The sequence below is a fragment of the Equus przewalskii genome, chromosome 6, assembly GCF_037783145.1.
Source record: "Equus przewalskii isolate Varuska chromosome 6, EquPr2, whole genome shotgun sequence".
Classification (NCBI taxonomy): Eukaryota; Metazoa; Chordata; class Mammalia; order Perissodactyla; family Equidae; genus Equus; species Equus przewalskii.
This window is the reverse complement of record NC_091836.1, coordinates 78,949,094-78,963,435: the sequence shown is the minus strand read 5'-3', so window position 1 is coordinate 78,963,435 and position 14,342 is coordinate 78,949,094. Positions and strand designations below refer to the sequence as shown.

At 39.3% G+C, this 14,342-nt stretch overlaps 1 protein-coding gene across 7 annotated transcripts in view; it reads right to left on the bottom strand.

The window, feature by feature from the left end:
* ZNF143 (zinc finger protein 143) overlaps positions 1-14,342 on the bottom strand; it is a 61,903-nt gene that overhangs the window by 32,078 nt on the left and 15,483 nt on the right. Inside the window, exons 2-8 of one of the 7 annotated variants that reach the window (XM_070626314.1) lie at positions 7,730-7,848; positions 7,307-7,399; positions 6,567-6,634; positions 6,386-6,469; positions 5,778-5,861; positions 4,020-4,216; positions 3,378-3,452 (exon numbers count right to left, since the gene is read on the bottom strand). In XM_070626314.1, coding sequence (XP_070482415.1) covers positions 3,378-3,452; positions 4,020-4,216; positions 5,778-5,861; positions 6,386-6,469; positions 6,567-6,582 — 456 coding nt within the window. In that variant the 5' untranslated portion in view covers positions 6,583-6,634; positions 7,307-7,399; positions 7,730-7,848. The remainder of the gene's footprint in view (positions 1-3,377; positions 3,453-4,019; positions 4,217-5,777; positions 5,862-6,385; positions 6,470-6,566; positions 6,635-7,306; positions 7,400-7,729; positions 7,849-14,342) is intronic. The other 6 variants (XM_070626316.1, XM_070626315.1, XM_070626313.1 and 3 more) reach the window with 6 other exon arrangements.

Genomic DNA, 14,342 nt, shown 5'->3' with positions numbered 1-14,342 from the left:
AGAAGTTAAGTATTTGCTCATGGTTACACAGTTACTACACAGCAGAGTGGAAACTCAACTCAGAATTTCTTATTACAAATTATGTGCTACTTTAATACCATGCTGTTTTCTACTTAACTAAGGGTGGTGAAGCATGAGGGTAATAGTCATAGTCTCCCCAAAATACACACACCCCACCATCCTACAGTTCTTACAACTGAACACATGGGCATTCTTAAATAACTATTTTAGACCAGGGTTTTCAAATTCAGCACTACTGACATTTTGAACAGGGTAATTCTTTGTTGTGGGGGGCTGTCCTATGCCTTGCAGGATATCTATCCAATAGATGCCAGTAATACTCCCCGAGTTGTGACAACCAGAATTGTCTCCAGACATTGCCAAATGTCCTCTGGGGGGCAAAACTGCCTCCCCACGAGCAAGGTTGCTTTAGACGCACTTGGTCTTTCTTGTCCTGTGAAATCTGGTTTCATGGAAGAGATCAGCTCAGCAGCACAACTAGTATGATAATGTTAGAGATGAAAGAAAAAGCTTTAAACTGTAAGCATCACAATGAAAAAAAATCTAGAGCTTTGAAACAAGACTATTTACAAAAACTCTGTTGCATTAGCTACAATCTCTTTACTTTAAAGTTCAGCCAGGAAGAGAATTAAAACTTCTTAAGCAACTCTGGCAGAAGGACAAGGAGCACTGAGAGACAAGCTGAGAAGTTACAGGTGCTGCTTATTTGCAGTGGTTCTTTTGGGATATTTGACCTTTTAATACCATGTAGTGGGCCCTCAACCTCACACGGGGCACTCAATTGTTTTAGAGGATGGAGGATTCATGAACTTCTGGTCCAGCACTAATGAAGAGAAATATAATGAGTCACCAACGCAAGCCACGTATATAATAAAAAATGTTTTAGTAGCTACATTTAAAAAGTCAAAAGAAACAGGTGAAATTAATTTTAGTAACTATTTTATTTAACCCAGTATGTCCAAAATATTATAATTTCAACATGTAATAAATATGAGAAATTATTAATGAGATATTTCACATTCTTTTTTTCATAACAAATCTTCAAAATCCAGTATGTATTTTACACTCACAGAAAACCCCAGTTCTGACTAGCCACATTTCAAGTGCTCAATAGCCACACGTGGCTACTGTATGGGACAGTGCAAATCTAGTCTCTAAGGGAGAGGTACAAAGGGCAAAGGAGAAAAAGTTACAGTCAAAAGAAATTCCTATTCAGCTTTCTTCTATTTCTCTGTCTAGTGGCACCAACAAATGGTTATATGTCTGCAGATAAAGAGTAATGGGGCTTTATATGACATTTTGCTTCAGCAGTTCTGAATTCCGAGTTAGGTTTCTGGGTTCAGATACTAATTATTGATGGTAACAGACTTTTATGATAATAGTATATTATAACGTTATATGGCTCAATGGTAAATTCATTCATTTTTTTGTAAGACATTCTGTATTAGTTTATTACAAGTGTAGTTACAACTGTCTTTCTTTAAAAATATCCTATTATTAAAAACCTAATTGTTAGTCACTAATAAGAGACAGAACCCATATTGGGCCACTCCAAAAACTGACAGACATTTCTTGTGTATATTTACACAGCGTTTGCATTTTACTAGAGTTTGACTTAGGTGGATTTGACATACTGCAGTATAAAAAATTTTAGGGGCCGGCCTGGTGGCACAGGGATTAAGTGCACACTTTCCACTTCAGCGGCCCAGGTTTGCCGGTTTGGATCCCGGGTGCGGACATGGCACCGCTTGGCACGCCATGCTGTGGCAGGCATCTCACATATAAAGTAGAGGAAGATGGGCATGGATGTTAGCTCAGGGCCAGTCTTCCTCAGCACAAGGAGGAGGATTGGCAGTAGTTAGCTCAGGGCTAGTCTTCCTCAAAAAAAAAAATTTTTTTTAAAGTGTTGTGCCAGCCCCAGTGGCCTAGTGGTTAAGTTCAGCGAGCTCCACTTTGGCGGCCTGGGTTCAGTTCCTGGGCGCAGACTTAAACCACTTGTCTGTTAGTAGCCAAGCTGTGGTGGCGACTCACATAAAAGGAAAAAAAGAGGAAGACCGGCAATGGATGTTAGCTCAGGGTGAATCTTCCTCAGCAGAAAAAATAAATTTTTTTTAAGTCTCATTTTATGAATTTGAAGACTTGAAAATTTTGCCAAGAATTAATAGTTTCAAAGCTGACAGGCTTAGTGAACTATAACCTGTGTTCATACTACTGCCACTTCACGGCACCACTTCTGCTGGTAAACAGAAACACTGGTTATTCGGTAATGTTTAGAAGCACCCACTACTACCAGAGATTTCAGTGATTCTTGTTATTTTATCATTTACTATTATTATAAATGTAAAATCTTCTTGATAACCCCTAACAGTATCACTTAATATCATTGAGTGGTGATGCTAATGCTCAAGTTAAAAAGTATGGTCCTGAAGCAATAACAGAATAGGAGTTAAATATGATAAAACTCCTAGAAGAATGCAAAAAACTGCTATGAGAGAGCAGTCAGCAAAATATTATGAAATAATTGCTGAGAAAATAAGGAGTAGCATTAAAGCAAGAATATGCTACAAATGATTATATAAGCTCTGAGAACACCACCCTACTCTCCCGCCCCACCCTACCAAACACAAAAACACATAATTCAAACCAGAATCTTGAATTATGCAAGTTTTTAGTTTTGGGCTTGTAGATATCCCAGAATGCATCTGTGACAACTTTGTACGTACTACAAAACTTTAGAGGCATTGCTGCTCTAGGCTGTTATTTGGGTAAGGGATAGCCAGTGATTGAACCCAGGGTGAGCATCTGAATCAAGGGCAGCCAACCCATGGCCATCCTCGGCCCTGGGAAGAAGTCTGGTACAAAAAGTACAAACAGCTTTGCTCAGCAGGAACAATGGTAATTAACTGGGCTGCATATTCTCTCTAGAAGTTGAAAAGGAAAGTATGGAGGGTATCAAGTTGCAAGCAGAAGAAACAGAAAGATATAAAAAGCAAAACAGTGAGGGTTAGTTGGTCACAGTAATGAAGGAGCCCCAGAAAGAAGATGCACAAACTGCCATGGGTGGAGGCAGTCAGAAGAACACCTGGTCTCCAAAACTGCCTTGGATTCCAGAACACAAGCCACATTTGGATTTCTGTGATATTTCTACTTCTTTAGTGCTACTTTGCATCATCCAGATAATGAATCCTGAGAACTGAAGTAGTTCAAGCACATTGCTGCCTAATACATACACTAATTTTCAGAATTGGTAAGATTTTCCTAGAAAGGTAGTGAGTTCTCTATTTTTGCTTTCTTCCACAGAAGGGCCTAGGAATGCTAAGAGAAAGATTCTTATATAAATAGGTAACTTTACATACCTGCATTTTTTTCTCTTGCTCATTCTCTCCGATCATTCCTGTACCCGCTACACTTTCACTTCCATCAATGGATACCTATAGGAAGAAAATAAAGCTTAAAGAAGTTTTACATTTTAATAATTGTTTAGCCTGGGTGATAAGTACATGGGGATTCATTATTGTTTATTTTTCTATATATTTTAAAATTTCCATTATAAAAAGTAGGGAAAAAATCCTTTTAAATTATATGAAAGATATATGTTCAACATATGGAAAAAGCCCAGCCTTTCTGATTAAAAATTGAGACTTTGCTTCACTTTTTCCAATCTCTAATTTCTACTTCTTAATTCCTAAGCAGTTCCATCTATACTTTATTATTTCTTTTATGACACTCATCCTTGAACATACACCCTTTCGTGAGTCACCTGCCACCCATTTCTTTTCTATAAGCTCTTACTCCATTCTCTTGTTTTTCTTCAAATATTTCTTTCTAAACTTCACTTCTTTTAAGATAAATGCTGATCTTCTCCTTGATGCTGTCTGATTTTGACTGTGAATTGCTAGTTTCTTATTTGATAAAGTATACTTTTTTGTTTTCTTTCCTTTCAATGAAAAATAAAGCAGGGGTATCTGGGACGTTCTTGACGTTGTAAAATGCTGTACCTTTGCTGCATATTGTTCCAAAGCACTGATGGTGTCAGGGTCAATCGTGGCATCCCCCGTGTGCAGACCAGCCACTGTCCCATCAGCCTGAATCGCCAGGATGGTGTCAGACTGCGGGACTTGCACTGCATGGTGGATGTAAGCTGTGGTGCCGTCCTCCAGCTGAACTGCCTGTAATGCGCTCTGGTCATAACTATCTGAGGGAGTGCAAGAGAATGGCATTAAATTAAAGGTAGTCTGATAAACAGTTAAATATCTACAGGAGAAGGGAAGGAACTTTGAGTAGTTACTGTGAGCACTGGCCCAGGTGCTTCACATGTGTTACTTCATTCAATCCTCACGACAATTCTGTGAGGCGAGTATATTTACTACCCTTACTGTACAAACGGGAAACTGAGGATTGGGGAAGTAAACTCACTTTCCTTTGGAACCAGGAAATAAAAAAAACTAACAATTAATAGTCAAAATCAGTATGTAGAGAAACCAGGATCTGAACTCAAGTCAGTATGACTTCAGTGTCCATGGGGTTTTTTCCCCCTCTAAATAACCACACCAAGAGATATACAGCATTGTGAAATAATAAATCTAGCCAATTGTAATGAGCCTGTGATTAACTCCCACTGCTAAAGAAAAAAATTCAGAGTTTACTTTTTTCAACTTTAATTAAACAAATTGGGGCTGGCCCGGTGGCGCAGTGGTTAAGTTCGCATGTTCCGCTTTGGCAGCCTGGGGTTCACCGGTTTGGATCCCGGGTGCGGACATGGCACTGCTTGGCAAGCCATGCTGTGGTAGGCATCCCACATATAAAGTAGAGGAAGATGGGCATGGATGTTAGCTCAGGGCCAGTCTTCCTCAGCCAAAAGAGGAGGATAGGCAGCAGATGTTAGCTCAGGGCTAATCTTTCTCACAAAACAAGACAAAAAAAACAGACAAATTTACTTACAAATTTAAGTATCTTAAATTTTGAAAAATTTCCCCCTTTGGTTTCACAACTAAATAGTCTTTCTAAAATATGTTATGTCATTCTATAATAAAATACTTTATAAAGTAATAACAATAGCTAACATTTATTGAGCATTTACCATGTGACAAATATTGTTCTAAGTGCTTTACCTATGTTTACACATCTTGTCCTCACAACCACTCTAGGATGTGGAGACTTACTATAATCTTAATTTTACAGATGATGAAACTGAGGCACAGGGAGGTTAAATAATTTGCTCAAGGTCACACGGCTAAAAGACAGCAGACCCAGATTTGAATCCAGATATTCTGGCTGCAGAGCTGTGTTCATTCCTCCTATACATTCCACCTCTAACCCCTGCTCCTCCTACACAAAGTTAATAAATGTTAACCTTCTGCCATATTTGCCTCAGATAATTTTTAAATTTTTAGTTAGTTTTAAAGACCAATATAATAGGCAAAGGACCTTGTGAAAGAAATTACATTGAAAAGGAAGAAAGAAAAAAAGAAGAAAAAAAATCAACAACGTTCAAATGTTTCATTTCCTGTTTTAAAAGCAGCCTTGATCTGAAGTCTTCCAGGGGCCAGGAGTTTGCTATTCCAACCTGTTCCTGGACAGCGCAAATTATCAGAAAGTTTTTCCTTAGACTGTGCCCAAATCTACCATCTTATATTTCAGCGAACAAGCACAATTCTTCTTTTACATGACAACACTTCAGCAACTAAAGGTAGGTCTTATTTTTCCCACACCCCCACTTCTCCCTCATTTTATTCATATTTCCAAAGCTATTTTACCTTTGGAGGTGTGGTGAATAAATGCTGTAGTTCCATCTTCTAACTGCACTGCTTGACCATCCTCTAAACGCAAACTGTCCCCTGCTCAAGAACAAGGCTTACATTTAGATCTCATGTTTTCTACGTGTGTTCTGATAACTCAGCAACAAGAGTCAATAAACCATCAAACACATTATAAAAACTTATACTTGGCTTTATGAATCCTTAAACATTTAAGGGATCTCAGTAAAACTGTTCTGAATAAGTATTGAAAGGTAAAAAGATATTAGAATACTTGTTTTAGGAATATATACCAGGGGATGAGGAGAGTTGAAAGGACAAAAAAAAAAAAAAAAAAAAAAGAAGAAAATGAGAGACATGTAGGATTTAGCTCATATAACAGAAATAGTCACTTAGGACTGTTGCCCATTTATCTCCACAGTTCTGTTATCCTTGAGAGAAAGTCTCAATTAAGTTAAAATGGTCTTTAGAGCCTCTCTTTGACATTTACTGGTCTCCCCTTACAGAGGAGGACTCGCGATCAGGACCGTTAAGCAGTAAGAGGCAGCTGGAGGCAGCAGATACTGCAGTATGAGCATCAGGAGGGTACGTAAGTATCAAATACTTACTACTTTTAGGTATGGGTACATGTTGAACATAGGCAGCAGAACCGTCCTCCAACTGAATGACCTGGCCATCTATGAGTTTTCCATCTGGAACAAAAGATTTAAGCCAATAGATGAGCACAAGCAAAAATTTTAAACTTTATACAATTTCAAAAATGATATCAACTATAAAAATATACACTACTTAAGATCATGTTCATCTTGATTCTTCCCTCAATGTTCTGAGGCAATTCAATAACACATCCAGTGATCCTACAGAAAGCAGAAAATCCTCCCTCAGCCATCCTTCCTCCCCTCCGATTTCCAGTTAGACAAGTTCAAGAGGAAGAGTGGCTCATTACAGCAAGCTCCATGAGTCGAACCTCTATGTACCTTTTAGAGCCACTTAGAAACAGTGACCTTGGCCATGGGGGAGCCCAAACTGGGGAGACAGATATGTCAGTGTATGTGAGGGCAGCTGTCATTTTCATCCCTGGGGCTATAAGTCCCTTGACTATGTATACAATCACTCAGTAGGTTTCCATAAAAACAAGGAGTTCAAGAACTCGGCTATTTCTTGGAGCAAAGTAAATACTGATTTAGAGACGATGTTATTTAAGCAAAACCAAATGCCTTTACTTTTACGCATCTCTTATAAAACAGTAAACAATAACTTGAAGTAAAAAAGCAAGAAAGGTGTTTATAGAAATAAGCTGGGGACACTCCTCCTCCCCTACTCCCCACTAGTTTTGACACCCCAGAGTATCTTTCAAATATCTCAAAGGGTGTCCCTAAATTATCAAAATAAAATTTAAGCTAAACTGAAATACATACGCAATACAGTGTCTTTAGAAGGGTCTGGGAAGGGGTATAGTTGCTAGGAGCTCTAACTCTGAGGTTATAAGTTGCTGCTATTAACCAATAGGCTGTACATGAGACACGTACCTTTAGAATTGTGTTGTATATAAGCGGTAGAACCATCTGCAAGTGTTACTGCTTGCAAGCTTACACCTTCCATATTTTCTAAATTGTCGCCATCTATTATAAAAAATAGTTATTTTCTTTAGATGACTATCATATGTGCATGCTGTTTAAATAAAATATTTTTAAATGAAAATTAAGCAAAAGGCAGACTGCTTCTCTTAGACTCAAAGGGGATTTCTTCTAGCAGTTACAAAAAATACTTCCCTGCCCTATTGTACCCAGCGTCCACACCCAGGTAAAAATGCTCACAAAAAGGCTTAGCTTTGTGTCGTCTTTAGCTAAATGAGGAAGAGGAAAGTCAACAGGGTGTTGCAAGTTTTCATTTTCCCTTAAAGTAAATGCTATTTCCAAACCCACATGATCCCTTCAAACAAGACTGCTCACCTGCCACAGTGACTGCCTCTGTCAGGCACAGGGTAACGTGCTGAGCCTCCATTCCTCCTCCAGGAAACTCTGTCATTCCCTGAGAATCTCGATTTATTTGGGCTAACAACATTTTCTACCTTAAAGAAAATACAGGCATTTGAGAACAAAGAGCGATGCATATGAAATAAAAGCTACAAAGAATATCTACGAACCACAAAAAATTGCTAAAGAAGTAAACAGTGTTTGAAATAAGCTGACATCTCACTTAACGGGATAAGTGTACTAATAGGTAAAAGTATGAAGCCAAAGTCCAAGGCATGCTTTTCATGATTCATCGGTAAACTACTGAGCACACTGACAAGTCTTGCCTATCAGTTTTGTACCATGTCTAAAATTTCCATAATTGGAGTTCTTCGAGTTTCACATGGTTGAAGATTTCCGCTTACAATCCACCAGCAATCCTGTTCACTCAACCTTCAGAACTCTATCCTGAATCCGGCCACTTCTCCCAACCTTCGCCAGTACTTCCCTGATCCAAGCATTGCCGTCTCTCACCCACGTTACTGCGACAGCATCCTCTCGTCTCCCAGCTTCCACTGGGATCTCCCCAGTCTCCTCTCAACACAGCAGTCAGAGAGCCTTTTTGAGGGGAAAAGTTAGATTATGTCCCTCTTCTGCTCAAAACCTTCTGATGACTTCTCATGTGAGTAAAGCCAAAAGTCCACACTGGCCACTGAGGCCAAGGATCTTGCCCCTCATCTCCTACTACTCTGCGTCTCACTCCTTCCATGTCAGCCACGCTGGTATCCTTGCTTGTCCTCAAACATACTGGCTGGTCTGCTGCCTCACAACCTTTACCTCTGATGTTCCTTCTGCCTGAAACATTCTTCCCAGTATCGTCTTCTTCAAGTCTTTGTTCAATGTCACCTCAACGAAAGCTTGCTTGTTCACCTCATTTCTGCACCCCCACCCCCCCAACCATGATATACCCTATCTCTCTTCCCTCCTTTATATTTCTGCATAATACTTATATTTGATGTATGACATGTCTTTACTTATTTGTTTCTTATCTATTTTCCCCTCCATTAGAATGGACAGGGATTTTTATCTGCTCACTGCTGACTCAAGTGCCTAAAAAGTACTTAGCACATAGTAGACATACAATAGGTGCTGAATAACTGGATGAATGAGTGGCTCTTTTTATCACTACCAAAACCCCTTCCTCCCTTCTCTCACCTCCAGGTCCCATTACCTCAGTGGGCCGTGAATTGTCTCAAACGAGTTGGGATAACTTAGCTGCCTGGAGCCAGGGAACTGGGCCAGAGGATCTCTTGAGGACCTATCCGGGTCTAAAGATCTGATTTTAGTGTCAATCCTTAAAAGAGCAACATGCAGAGAGTAGTGATAATTTGCATTCTATTTATGTTTAGGACTACTTGAGGATTTTTGTTTTAAAAACACAATATACTGTACCCTCTTTGGACTAAAGCCAGAGGCTATGGCTTAGACTCACACAAAGGTGTCAGTGCTGTGATAAAAGTCAGTCAAGGCCTGACTTTTCAAGGATTCCTGAAAGACTCATAACTCATAACTGTTCATAGAGCAGACTGAAACTTAAATACTTCCTTGCTACCTCCAAGGGCTGAGAGAGAAGCCTCAAAGTAACACTGGTACTCGGCTGTGACTCCCTGATGAGTACAGGATTGGGACAGGCTAATTTTCAGAACAAGTACTGTCACTACGTAACAGAAACAAGATAAGGAAACGGACGGGAAAACGCCTAACAAGATGTAGTAAGCACTGTATGATTTTTGCAGTATTCATCTAGGAGATGAATTTTTGAAAAAGGCAGATTATAAGGTAACTTGGGTCATGTTGTTAACAAATCCCTAAGGTTTGATTGTAACTCAAGCATTTGTCCTTTTCATTCAATTACTCATAAATCTCCAAATAACCATTAATATATAGCATCAAGAGGCAATTGACATATCTGCAATAAATAAAAGTTCTCTTTGTCTAAAAGCTGGCTCACTATTAAATTTCTTTAGGAAGGCTTCAGCACCTACAGTTTTGATACTAATGGAAAAAAAATCTATACTAACTTAAAGAAGAAGAGACAATTGTTTCCTGGACACAAATTGCTGGCAAATACATTGGGTAGTGAAGGAAGAAAGGACTCAGAAGAGTTCAAATGGGCACTACAACTAACAGAGACAATAAGCGATGACAGGTACACAGCCCATCTTATTTTTTAAGTTCTCAAAAAGACTCTGTGATACAATTAACACCTTTGTGAGAAAATGATCAAATGGGGAAATTATGATAGTGAGAAAAGGAATAAACAAGCCAGAGGTCAAACACTTTATAGCTGCTCACACTATATCCATCATCATGTCTTGATCATTTCTGTCATGAAGATTTTCAGGTTGTGTGAAAATGAGCACATGAGATGACACACAACATCTTTAGAAAGGGCCACCTTGTGAAAGGTAGTCAGTTTCATCTGCTTTAATGGGCCAAAATCAGACACAGAGAAGGCTGTCCTGAAGCCCTATAGGAATCTCCAATGAAGACATAACATGTCTAATAAATAAAATTTTTGCCTTTCTGGAAGAGGATGATGTATGTTAGCATAAGAAAAGAAAAAAACACACTATGGAAATGTAGCAAATGTTATATCCAGAATATATAAAGAACTCATTCTAAAACTCAACAATAAAAAAAATAAATAACCTAGCTAAAAATTGTACAAAGGACTTGAATAGACATTTCTCCAAAGAAGATATACAAATGGCCAACAAGCATACAAAAAGATGCTAAATATCACTAATCATTAGGGAAGTGCAAATCAAAACCATAATGAGATATTATCTCATGCCTGTTAGAATGGTCACTATAAAACAAAAAACAGGGGCTGGCCCCATGGCCGAGTGGTTAAGTTCGCACGCTCCGCTTTCGCGGTCCAGGGTTTCCCCAGTTTGGTTCCTGGGCGCGGACATGGCACCATTCGTCAGGCCATGTTGAGGCCGCGTCCCACATGCCACAACTAGGAGGACCCACAACTAAAATATACAACTATGTGCTGGGGGGATTTGAGGAGAAAAAGCAGTTAAAAAAAAAAAGAAAGATTGGCAACAGCTGTTAGCTCAGGTGCCAATCTTAGAAAAAAAAACAAATAGAAAATAACAAGTGATGGTGAGGATACGAAGAAATTAGAACCTTTGTGCACTGTTGGTAGGAATGTAGAATGATGTAGCTGCTATGGAAAACAGTATGGAGGTTTCTCAAAAAATTAAAAATAGAATTCCCATATGATATAGCAATCCCATTTCTGGGTATATATCCAAAAGAATTGAAAACAGGATCTCAAAGAAATATTTGCACACCCAGTTCACTGCAGCATTATTCACAACAGCCAAGAGATGGAAGCAACATAAATGTCCGTCAGTGGATGAATGGATAAAGAAAATGTGGTATATATACACACAATGGAATATTATTCAGCCTTAAAAAAGAAGAAAATCCTGTCATATGCTACAACAAGGATGAACCTTGAGAATATTATGCTAAGTGAAATAAGCCAGTCACAAAAAGACAAACACTGCATGATTCCACTTATATAAGGTACCTAAAGTAGTTAAACTCTTAGAGAGCATGGTGGTTGCCAGGGACTAGCAGGCAGGGGAAAAGGGGAATTATTTTTCAATGGTGGGGGTAAAGAGTTTCAGTTTTACAAGATGAAAAAGTTCTTGAGATTTGGTGCACAACAATGTATACAGTTAACACTACTGTATTGAACATTTAAAAATGGATACGGCCAATTACCATAATTAAAAAAAAAAGATCTGGTGCCAGCCCAGTAGCCTAGTGGTTAAGTTCAGCACACTCTGCTTTGGCAGCCCAGGTGTGGTTCCCAGGCGTGGACCTACATGACTCATCAGTGGCCATGCTGTGGTGGCAACTCACATACAAAACAGAGGAAGACTGGCACAGATGTTAGCTCAGGGACAATCTTCCTCAAGCAAAAAGAGGAAGACTGGCAAGAGATGTTAGCTCTGGGCCAATCTTCCTCAGCAAAAAAGAAAAAAAAAATCTAAACACTTATACTTCTCTTTATACTTATACTCCTCTTTATGTTTGATAGATTTCATAATTTTAAAGTGAAAAATATCCAAAATTATTGGCAAGAAGAAAAAGAATATATGAAAATTCACTGTTAAAATTAATAACCAAACACTAGCAGACTTCATTCCTTCAAAAAAAATAATGAGTGTTTCCTCAGCAGTTTGAATCTGCATCAGACTAATATTTTTAAATGTGAAGCCCTTAGCAATTTCAAGTTTGGTCTAATTTGTTAGAGACAATTATTAGCACAAATTATTACGAAAACATAAATCTAATGGTCCAGGTATAAAAGCAAGAACTCTAACTGCAAGTAATCTTTACTGTGATAAGAAATGATACAAAAAGAAATCAAGATTAACAAATCTTAGACGTCTCTTTGCATGCAGCCACACAGACCAGGCTTCACAAACTGTCACGCTCAGGTCCTAACCTCAAGCCAGTTTCCCCTAAACATTTAACAGAGAAGCTAATTCTATTACCTGCTCTCAATTTCAAATTTTCCCGATAAATTTACTACTATAAAAAGTGCTTCTCCATTTAAGCCTCGTCATTCGTGCTGCATTTTAGGACATTTCCTAACCTGGAATGAGGAAGTTCCTTAGTATAGCAACATAAAATAGTGGGCTTTCCTGTACATTTGCAGTTTGCTGATTCCGTTCCACTGCTTTCATTGCGTTTACGGAGACTGTCTTTCAACCCTCTTCAGTTTTATTTAAATACACCCAGGGACTAAGCATGTTCCATTGATGAAATGTAATTCAGTTAAGTACAGAGTGGTCAGAATGTGCTGGCAAATGAGGTAGAGTTTTCAGAGGCTCCACAGGAGGCTAAAGGGTTAACTGTAGGGCTAGAGTTTCTATTACCAATTTTAACTGGGCAGTAGAATATACTATTGGATGGGTGAAATGTTGGAACTTGAAAGTTTTGCCAAGTTCTAGGACCATTCAGAAACTAAGTGTGTGAAACTCACTGGCAGGTATTTGAGACAAGGCCTAGGAGGACTAGGGCTAAAAATACTTGCGAGAAAAAGAGGTGAGAGCAGACACAAGAATTTAGAAAGGAACATCTAGGTCGAGTCATGAGGAATGTCAATTTTAGTAATGGTTTGATCTTAACGGAACCACTGATGTGAAAAAGAACCTAAAAAAGCATCTCTCTCAAACCTCAACAAAGGAGCTCTAACCCCACGGCTGGATGAGGGCGCCCTGCACAGAGCAGTCTGGTCAGCACGCCCCCGTTCGCCTTCACCGAGACTGGGGAGTTGGAGAAACAGAAGCAGCAGCAGAGAGAGGTTCTGACACATTCAAACACCACTTCTGACACTGTTGTGTTAAAAAGGCATAAAGTCATTTCAAAATTACAATGCTAGATTGTGCTGTATTTCCCCCAAGATAACACTGTATGTGTTAATATTTTATTACCCAAATTGCTCACCTCGTCATGGCTAAGTGAAGCGAAGCATTGTTAGACAATTATGAAAATTATACAGGGCATTCCTGACTCAAAATTCTTTAACAAAATAGATCCTTTGTCCAAAAGGCGCACTGACTAGGTCACTAAACACGGATAGTTAAAACATATACCTCTTGTCAGGAATAACTGTTGGGTAGGTCTCATATTTACAATGGCTGTGAAAACCCTGTGGACAGCAGTGGAGCATTGTCTGATTCAGCGCCAGGTGAGAGGATGGTGCAAAAGGACCGGGCAGGGCTCCGCGCTGCTGTGCATGGGGTCGCGAGGAGTCAGAATCCATCGGTGACACTAACAACAACATATTTACAAGGCACTTTTCAGATCTAATACCTTATCTGATAGTGTTAAATGGAATAGTCCTGAAGGGCCGTAAAAGTCCTCTGGCTCTTCCAAGCTCCTCTGAATCCCCAAAGCTGTCCAGCAAACTTAGGTTTCTTCACGGTGACTATTTAAAATATTTTCCATCTGCCTCAAACCTCCAACCCACCATTGCCTCTCCTGCCCTGCCTCTCCCTTGCCCCTGCCTCCTCATTTGCAGTAAAGTCATCATCCTTCAACTGCACAGAAAATATAGAAGTCATCAGAGAGGAATTTTCTGCCAACAGACCTGTCACTTGACTGCATTTCCACACATCTCTTCCTTCCCTCCCACCGTATGACCATCCTCCGAGTAAGACTAGCCCCTCCAATCTACTCTGCATTTCGTCATCTTTCCTCCCTAGGGTCTCAGGGATCTCTTCTGCAAACAGTCCCTCTCTGTTTCCCAGTTCCTTCCCAGCAATCAATCAGGACACAAAAATAAAATCGAATGAACAAAATCTCACCTTTGACTCAGCTACTAGTCTCTCTTTCCTCCTTATCACAGCTAGATTTCTTTAACAGTTGTTACTAAGAATACTTCCTGATTTCCCACCACCATCTGTCTGGTTTCTGTCCCTAACTCTACTGAAACTGCTCTGGCTGGTCACTAATCTCCACTGTAACATAAAGTTCAACGGCCATTCCTCGGTATTTACCCAAGAGAAATGAAAAT